The sequence below is a fragment of the Orycteropus afer genome, unplaced genomic scaffold (genome assembly GCF_000298275.1).
Source record: "Orycteropus afer afer isolate SDZICR_OR568_19922 unplaced genomic scaffold, OryAfe1.0 scaffold00250, whole genome shotgun sequence".
Classification (NCBI taxonomy): domain Eukaryota; kingdom Metazoa; phylum Chordata; class Mammalia; order Tubulidentata; family Orycteropodidae; genus Orycteropus; species Orycteropus afer.
Window position 1 is genome coordinate 670,053 of NW_006921837.1, and position 10,062 is coordinate 680,114.

Sequence of the window (10,062 nt, forward strand, 5' to 3'; positions counted from 1 at the left end):
TCAGAAAAGCCTCAGAGCCAGTGGGACTCCCACCTCTGTTTCCACGTCTTCAGGGGAAGGCTGGTTGGTGATGAGAATGCTCTTCTCAGCACAAATTTCTTTCACTTCATTGGAGGTAAATTTGATGATAAATTTCTTGGATCCAGTTTTCACTGGGGTGCATTTTATTTGGAAGTTGATGGTCTGACCAGACTCCACCATCCTGGAAAATGCAAAGGCACACAGGCATGTGATCAGCTGAGAATGCTGGGAGGAGAGGGGAGGTGCACTGCATGAGGAACCCCTGCCTTTAGCTTGGCCTCCTTGAAAAGGTCTGGCCATTCACGGGCACGGCGCAGTGGATCTCAACCCCAGGTGCTATTAGAACCGCCTGGAGAGCTTTTGACAAGTACTATGACTAGACCTCGTGCCAGGCCAGGGCCCCTGATAGCCAAAACAAAACAAGTAAAGGACCACTGGAAGCATTTTGGCGGTGGCAGCACTGCTTCCAAATCAGCAGGCTGAGGACCTGTTCTCATACATGGTGATCGTCACAATTTGAATCAATTGCCATCTCTTAAGATCCAGAAGCTTTACACCGTAAAACACCATACACCCTCCTCTGGCTTATTCAGAAAATTCAGAAGCTCCCACAGTGCTGGGGGCTTTGGCTAGCTGAGGTTAGCAGCAGCAACCACTCCTATTGCTACCGTCCCCTTCATTCCTACCTGTCCATGACCCCCATTGCCTCCCTTATTATCTCCAACTGGTCTGGCCAGTTTGATTTTGTGCACCCTAGTTCATAGATTTCCTTCCCAATCATCTTCACACTGGGAGACAATGTCGGGCTTGGAACAAGCATGGCCTCTGGGGCCAAACAGACCTGGGACACACGGATCACTCAGCACATTTCCTCTTACTGTTCAGCCCATTTGACTTTCCAGGTAGTTCTGGGAAGTAGACAGGGCAGGTAACAGTATTACCCTCATTTTATTGTTCTCAGAGTCTCAGGTCTGCCCGTTGTCCACTGGCTAGTTGAGGAAAAGATTGGCACTCAGACCCCAGTCTGGCACTGCTCAAATACGGGATCCCAGGTTTGGGACTTCAGATGACTCAGCTATTCATGGGCCTCAATTTTCTTTGTAAAGCAAAGTGGCTGGACTAGCTGGTTTCCAAGGGTGTTCCAGTTCTAGCATTTTGCAAATGTTTTGGGGAACCCTGCCTGGGTATACAAATGTTCTCATTTCATGGATATTAACAATTATTTCCAAGAAGAACCTGTGTTTTATTATGAAATCCACATGCATGGAATTGTCTAATTCCTCACTACTCAAAGTGTGGTACAGGAATAGCAGCATCTACATCACCTGGGGGGGAGCCTGTTAGACCCAGAATCTAAGGTCCCACCCCAGACCTGCTGACTCAGAATTTGCATTTTAACAATATTCCCCCAGGTAATTTATATGCACACTGGAGTTTGAGAAACCCTGGTCTACGTGCTTTTTACTTGGGAGATTAGTCTGGTGCTTTTTATGTGGGAGATTCAGAGACCCTGTAAGAAACAGACAAAGGAAAAAGAAGAAAAAAAACTCGCTGCTGTTGAGTTGGTCCGACTCATAGTGACCCCTCCTTGGGTTTCCCAGGCAATATCTCTAAGGAAGTAGATTGCCCCATCTTCCTTCCTAGGAATGGCTGGTGGGTTTGAACCGCCAGCCTTCTGGTTAGCAGTCAAATGCTTTAGGCACTATGCCATCAGAGAACAGGCCACCAGAAACCTTCTCTCAAGAACCATTAGACTTCAGTCAAGTCTTTGCTAGATACATCAGCATACCAAAATCAATATCAATCATTTCTGTATGCAGCAAACAAAAATTAGAAAATGCAACAAAAAATATTCTATTCCCAAGAACACCAAAAGCCACAATATACCTTGGAATTACTCCAACTAGGAATGTGTTTATATATGAAGAAAACAATAAAACTTTCCCGAAGTCACAAAGAATTGATTAAATGGATCAATATCCCATGTTCCAAAATGGGAAGACTCAGTATTGCCATTTGTCACAATTCTCCCCCAAATGAATTGATAAATTCAATGCAGTACCAATCAAAATGCCAACAACTTTTAAATGAGTATGACAAGATAATTCTAAAAGTTCTATGGGCGAAATAATAAGGGGGGAACCTCCCTACTATATATCAATATGTACTATAGAACCACAGTCATTTTAATTGTGTGGTATTGCATTAAAAAAAAAACTGCCATCAAGTCAATTCCAACTCATAACAACCCCTCATTGGGCTTCCAAGGCAGTAAATCTTTATGGAAGTTGATTGCCTCATCTTTCTTATGCGGTGCAGCTGGTAGGTTTGAACCACAAACCTCTAGTTAGCAGTCAAATGCCTTATGCACTGCATCACTGGAGAAGACATATCAAATAAACAAATTAAGAGTCCAGAGACCTAGAGATATATATGGGAATTAACAATATAATAAAGGTAGCATTTCAAAATATTAGGAAAATGATAGATGATTCAATAAAGTTGGAGCACTACATCACTTCACATACAAAAAATTAAGTTCCAGATGAATGCTTAATTGTGAACATAAAGCCAAAAATTAAGAAAAGTATAGAAGAGTAATGTCTATATTCTTGAAGTGATATGAAACTCAATATCCATAAGGGAAAAGACTGACAAATTGGGCTACATCCTCGGAAGCAAGGTTGGGCAATCTACTTCCGTAGTGATACCACCTCAGAAACCAAAGGAGGGGTTGCTATGAGTCGGGTCTGACTCAACGGCACATAACAACAACGATGATGAAAGACATCATGAAGTTAAGAAAAAAGATTGTGACAAATTATGAGCATCACATAACACTCCTTACTATGTAAAGAGCATACACAAATTAAGATGAAAAGATAAATGGCTCAGTAAAAAAAAATGGGCAAAGAATATGAATAGGTAATTCATACAAGATAGTTAACATAAGAAAAATATTCAGTATCACAAATAATCAGGGATGCAAATTAAAACAATAATGAGATCATTTAACCACTAGATTGGCAAAAAAAAAAAAAAAAATCTGTTGGTGGAACATAAATCAATGCAATCCTTTGAAAAAGCAACTTGGCACTATCAAATGGTAGCTATATTTTGACTGTATAATCCCACCCTGGGAATTAACATTTCAGAAACAGAGCTTCAAACCAGTTCAAAACAATTCAGTAATTGCCATCATAAACACGGTCACATAAGATCGCACAGCAACAGAATTAGTTACCCGTGGTATTTTGATCCAGGTAGGAAACAAGCAGCTGTACACTGCTCAAAGATTGTGGTCCACTGTGCTGCTCTGAATGTGTTTTGCTCTCCAGAGTCATGCCAATAAGTTGCTCTCTAAAAGTCCTGCCACAGTCCTTCCTCCCAAAAGTTTCAGGAGCCTGATGCAGGAGACTAGATTATTGACAGGACTCTGGAAAGTAACACACATTCAAAGCGGGGACAGTCAGCTGCCATCTTGAGCAAGGCAGCTGTCTGTTTCCTATTGGGGTCAAAATACCACAGGTAACAGATTTGGTTGCTATGCAATGTGTATGCAACTCTTGTTTAGGATGGCAATAACTGAACCATTTTGAACCAGTTCAAAACCCTGTTTCAGAAATACTTGCACACAAGTACAACAATGTATGTTTGGAGAGTTTGTTTCTGCCCTTTTTGTAAAAATACCTTGAGAAGACTCACCCTTGGCTCAAAGTTTGCCGTGGGGAAATGCCCAGGCCTTCCCAGGAGAACTTGGCATTCGTCAAAGGGATGTGCAGTGAATTCTTGAGGATGCAAATGCAGACAAGTGGCTGGCCAACTCTGCCTGTGTCAGGCATCTGTATTGAGGTAGGAATGAAAACAAGGGACAGAAAACATGCATGAGTCATAATAAGCTAAAATGTAGAAGTAGAACCACAATGATGAGTTATATCCAGCCATGGATGAATACATAGACACATACACACACATTACACCCAAGCCATGGTATTTTCAATTGCCTCACATGTATGTGAAAGGTAGGCAATGAATAAGGAAGACTGAAGAATTGTTGCCTTGAATTATGGTATTGGCAAAGAGTATTGAATATATCATGTACTGCCAGAAGAACAAACAAATCTATCTTGGAAGAAGTACAGCCAGAATGCCCCATAGAAGTGAGGATGGTGAGACTTTGTCTCATGTACTTTGGACATGTTATCAGGGACCATTTCCTGGAGAAGAATATCATGGATGGGAAAGTAGAGGGTCAGGAGAAAAAAGACCCTCGATGAGACAGACTGACACAGTGGCTGCAACAACGGGCTCAAGCAGAGCAACAATTGCAAGGACGGCGCAGGACCAGGTGGTGTTCATTCTGTTATATGTAGGGTCACTATGAGTCAGAGCCGACTTCATGGCACCTAACAACAACAACAACAGTGGATTTTTCAAGGATTAGTCTTTTACAAGGAGCTCTGGTAGCATAGTGCCTAAGGCACCTGACTGCTAACCAGATGGCTGGTGGTTCAAACCCGCCAGCCACTCCTCGAAAGGAAGCTGGGACAATCTACTTCGTAGTGATACCGCCTCGGAGACCCAAGGAGGGGTCACTATGAGTTGGGTCCGACTCGATGGCACATAACAACAACAGTCTTTTACAGGGAGGCCAAATTCTTAGTCTACCCAGAGTCCCTGCTCTAAGTGCACCTGTTGGGGCATGGGCCACACACAGGTCCCCATCTCTAAGGCCCTGACAAGCCCTCACATAGGCCAGAGCTGCAGACATGAAGGGCTTTGTGGCAATCCCCTTGGGTGAATTATCAGAAGATTTAAGAGGTGATTGTAAGAGGAATCTGCCATGGAGTTGTCAGCAAGGGCATGGCCTTATCCCAGCAGAAAACTGTAACTGACAGGTAAGGCCCAGAGCAGCCAACGTGGCTCCACCTCCCTCTGCACTGGGTGTGAATCCCACAGGCCCCTGGGCCTGTGCCAAGCCCTGCACTTGCTGGACATGATCTCCATGCAGCCCCCACAACAGCCTGCAATCTCTGCACCGTAACACGCATTTTATGGACGAGACTCAAATATCCACCCCACACAGCCCAGTTGGTCACTTCAGAGCAGGGCTTGGAGCCACTCCACTCTTGCTAAGCTTCCCATTCCACCTCTCATCTAAATTCAGGGCCTCCCAATCTCTGCTCCTGGTAGGCACCCACTCAGTGTCTGTGAAAAGGCATAGCTTCTCATCTTCTGTTTGAGAATTTGGGCCATAGTATTAAGTAGACAAAGTAAAAAAAAATAAAATAAATAAAATATATATATATAGAAGTAGTATGACAGGATTCACCAAGGTCCCAGGAGAGACCTCAAGCTGCCACACTTGGAGGAAAAGCCCACATACTGATGGGCACACATGCACAGACACAGACACCACACCACCCAAATGTGCAATGCAGGACATAGGGGCAAAACAGCAAGACATTGGGGTGTTGACCCATTATAATTCCTGCAAATCAACAAGAACAAGACAGCTCAGCTGGGGGGAGGGGGGAATGGGCATGAGATATAAAAAAGCAGTTGCCAGTAAAGAAAACCCAATGGTCAGTGTGAAAAAATACCCAATCTCACTAAGAAATCAAGGAGATGCAAGTTCAAACCAAGTCCTTTCTTTTCTTTCTTTCTTTCTTTGTGCATCTATTGACAAAATTTTGAAAATTCAAGGTCATTCATGTAGTATTGATAGTAATGGTAAAAATTGTGAAACCACCTAAATCTCCAACAGCCGGGTGAAGGTCAAATAAACTACAGAATTCCCAGCCATGAGAATCCCACTAAGCAGTGAGAAGAGTGAGGCTGTTCTCTATAGCACTAACAGCTTGATTTTTCATCTGCTTGGAGTGGAAGAAGCAAGCTAGATACCGTACATATGAAGGAGGAGATGGGAATGACAAACAGTCTAATGTTTCCATTTTAATAAGGAAGATGTAGTCCAGTAGTCTTAAATTTTACTTAAGTAAATGTGTACTTAAAATGCATTTAAAGTACGTAGCACATAATCCAAATCCTCTGAATTTGCCATGTACGTATGTTCCCACAGCCATTGAATGACATATGACCAATGCTATATATAGACACTAAAGTCTTGTCTGTTAAAGTAATGATTGGAAATAATCTTCTCATGAATAGGGACTGACTAAAGAAGCAGGTGCAGCCTGTCAAGGAAAATTTCTTGGTCATGAAAACAAACCTCTGTGTATGTGTTACAAGACAACCTCTAAGATATATCGTCAAGAAAAAAAAAGTATACAATACAAAAGTAAATAAATAGTTGACATGTACACATTTTCTAGGCAGATACACAGGAGCTTTGGTAGCATAGTGCCTAAGGCACTTGAATGCTAACCAGAAGGCTGGTGGTTCAAACCTACCAGCCACTCCTCAGAAGGAAGGTTGGACAATCTACTTCCATAGTGATACAGTCTTGGAAACCAGTCAGGTCTGACTCGACGGCACATAACAACAACAACAGGCAGATACATACATACACATACACAAACTAATAATATGAATCACTTCTGGAAAGAGGAGCTAAGAGGCTGCAGAAAAGTGTAGGAGAGAAACTTTTCACTATAACCTTTTGCAGCTTAAAATTTTTGTACTATATGCAAAATATTGGAGTTTTAAAAAATTCAATTGACCAAAAACTAAAAAAAAAAAATATATGTGAACCATCACTTCTCCAGAAATCCAGCCTGGAAAAGCAAGGTACCATTTTACTTAAAAGTACAATTGTCCTAAAGAACAAATCACCCAGGGACACACACACACACAACCCCCCCAGGGATCTTTGGGCCCCTACTCCACTCTAGGAGCCCTGTCTGGCCCACAGACAGCTCACCTCTATAGAGATCTTAGGATACTGGAAAAACACAAACACTTGAGAAGCAACTGTTTCATTGGACTCTAAAATTTCTGCAACCACAAAACCTTTGATGACTGGCTCATCGCTGAACATAGTCAATCTGTTGACGTAGGTATTGGAGTCCAAGGTCAGAATAATTTCTGTCACTGCCAAAGAGTTGGAAAGAAGGGCATGGTTATTTGTTGTGCCAAAACCAAACCAAACCAAACCTCATACAACCCTAAAAGACAGACTAGAACTGCCTCATAGAGTTTCCAATGCTGTAAATCTTTGTGAGCGCAGACCGCAACATCTTTCTCCCAGTTAGCAGCTGGTGGGTTAGAATTGCCAATATTTTGGTTAGCAGTGAAGCACTTAACCACTACATCATAGCACGCTCCCCCCAAAAAAATGAGTTTTCATCATCAAGCACAGACTTAGAATAACTTTAGGTGGATGAAATGGGGTATATTGGGCATATCTCTTCTTCTCCACAAAAGGAGTTGGGCTCAAGATGGAAAAATAATTGGCCATGTTCTCCAGGTTCCCCTCCTGAGTCCATGGCAGACATCATTATTATTTTTGGGACTTCACACTCATTCTCAAAATCATACCCAGAGTACTTACAACTCACTGATTAGGATGGATATTTGAGAGAAAATTTCATCAAAAAAGAAGCCTTCTAAAGACACTACCAGAACTCCCAATTTCTGACTCTATGATAGACTCAAGAAGTCTCTTTGGCCCACATTTCCTCTGTGCCTGGGTTCCTCGTAACTTGATTGCTAACCAGAAGGCTGGCGGTTCAAACCCACCAGCCACTCCTTAGAAGGAAGATGGGGCAATCTACTTCCGTAGTGATACTGCCTCGGAAACCCAAGGAGGGGTCACTATGAGTCGGGTCCGACTCGATGGCACATAACAACAACAACAGCAATTGGTAGGTATGCAATAAATATTTGTGTTTGCTCACATACAAAAGTCTATTAGTTTATGAAAGTAACCCACAGAGAATAGAGAGATCTCAGAGGGTGGGGATACTGGTCCTTCTCAGGGCTCGAGGTCTCTTCTGTCCCTGGTTTGCGTACCTTCATCATGGATCTCTATAGACTTATGGAGGACATCTAGGTGTTCCACCTTGAAGCCTGTATATGACTGCAGGTCAAAAGAGGCTGAGATTGTGACATGCTGGGGGGTAGCTGTCTTTCTTTTCAGAGTCACAGTAAAATTCACAGGATCTCCCAGCAGCACAGGATGTGACTGGACAAATATCTGAAGAAGTTGCTTTTCTTCAGGTACAGTGTACTTCCTCCCATAATCCAAGAAAGAGAAGGCATGGGCCATGGCCTCCCTCTCTTCTAAGGAGCCTGAGAGAAACACAAAGCAGGGTCATTAGGGTGCTCCTTCCAGGGCCCAATGTCCCAACCAACCTGTGGGGTGGAGGCAACTTTTCCATCCATCCATGACTCCAAAGGCTTCCCAGAAGCCCTCAAGTTATGGACTCACCCAGGGCAATGTTCAAACCCCCATTCCTGGATGCTAACACAGACTGACATCAGCAGGAATAGCAAAGCCTTCAAAACTCTGCTCCTCTATAAAAGCAACAAAACACTGGCCAATTTTGTCAAGAATTAACTTTTTCCAAATTCTAGAAATTAATCAAAGGCTCGCAAAAATCTGAGGAGCATTTCTTCAAGAAAAACAGCTCAATCTCAGTAAAACTAGAAAGCTTCTTAGCATTTTAAATTTCCCAGTTCTCTCCAACCTTGAAAACCAACAGTGCCACAATCACAATGAAAACTAGCAATCTAACAGCCTGTGGAGGGGACAGAATGGGTTTGGAGCTCCTCAAAAGCCCTACCCTCTTCCCAAGAGAACTGTCATTATTTGACCTGACAGTTCCCTAGAAAGCCCCACCCACAGGACTTGTCCTTATTTGACCTGATTCAGATCTCACTCACGAAGAACTGCCTTTTTCCTGGCATTTGTCAAAAACAATCAGTGGCAATTATCTAACATCACAACTGCCTGAAGTGATAATAATAGTTGAACCAGAATAGAAGCTAACCAAAAAACTTACAGGAAAACCTGAAGAATAAGATGCTGGCCTGGGAATAATAAGAGTCTGACCTGGGAATCTAAAAGGCCAGACTCATGAACAAGGCTGTGCATATCCAGGATTATGCATGTGCCCAGAAACAACCTGAAAAGAACCTAAGTTGTCACTTCTGGCTGACCTTAAGGCTTTGCACAAGCAAGAAGTGAAGGTTGAGGCAGAATTGTAAACTGCCTGCAAGAACGTTGAAAGGATGCCCCAGCTTACACATAAAGACCCTCAGCAAAGGCTGGGAGATTTATTAATGCAAGAATTTTAGAAAATCTCTGTGCAATCATTAGCTGACCACTAAGCTAATTAATTGGAAGAAAGATGGGGCAATCTACTTCCGTAGTGATACTTCCTCGGAAACCCAAGGAGGGGTCACTATGAGTCGGGTCTGACTCGATGGCACATAACGACAATAACAACAAGCTAATTAAGCAGAAACTTTAGTGGCCATGCATAACAAAGAATACAGATTTTATAGTATTAGATTAGGAAAGTCACTAAACAACAGCAAAGAGGAAACAACAAACTCTGGGGTGTGGTGGGGGATCTGAATTCAGGGTTGCTATATTATTTTCAATGTATTCTTTTCAACAAAAATTGTAAGATATAGAAAGAAACAAACAAAAATGCCGTCAGTGGAAATTGTCTCTGAAGAAGCTCAGAACTTGGATTAAAGAATTTATTTAAAGACAAAGACTTTAAACAAACTATATTAAATATATTCAAAGAAATAAGCAAAGTATGACAATTATGACTTACCAAATAGAGAATATCGATAAAGAGATAAAAATGATAAGGCAAAAAACAACCAGATAGATATTGTGGACTTAAAAAGAATCAGTTAACTTGAAAATGAGTCAATTGAGATTATCCAGTCTGACAAACAGAAAGAAAAACTAATGAAGGAAAATGAACAGAGAAACAAAGACCTGAGGGCCACCATCAACTGTAATATAAATATAATGATGTTGTTGTTGTTGTTTTGTGCCGTCGAGTCGGACCCGACTCATAGCGACCCCTCCTTGGGTTTCCGAGGCAGTATCACTAC

The 10,062-nt window shown here is 42.2% G+C and overlaps 1 protein-coding gene across 1 annotated transcript in view; it reads right to left on the reverse strand.

The window, feature by feature from the left end:
- The window catches only part of TGM4 (transglutaminase 4), a 69,737-nt gene continuing 59,675 nt past the window's right edge, over positions 1-10,062 (reverse strand). The window contains exons 11-14 of the mRNA XM_042782159.1: positions 7,996-8,274; positions 6,905-7,074; positions 3,727-3,863; positions 1-202 (exon numbers count right to left, since the gene is read on the reverse strand). Of these exons, the coding sequence (XP_042638093.1) occupies positions 1-202; positions 3,727-3,863; positions 6,905-7,074; positions 7,996-8,274 (788 nt within the window). The remainder of the gene's footprint in view (positions 203-3,726; positions 3,864-6,904; positions 7,075-7,995; positions 8,275-10,062) is intronic.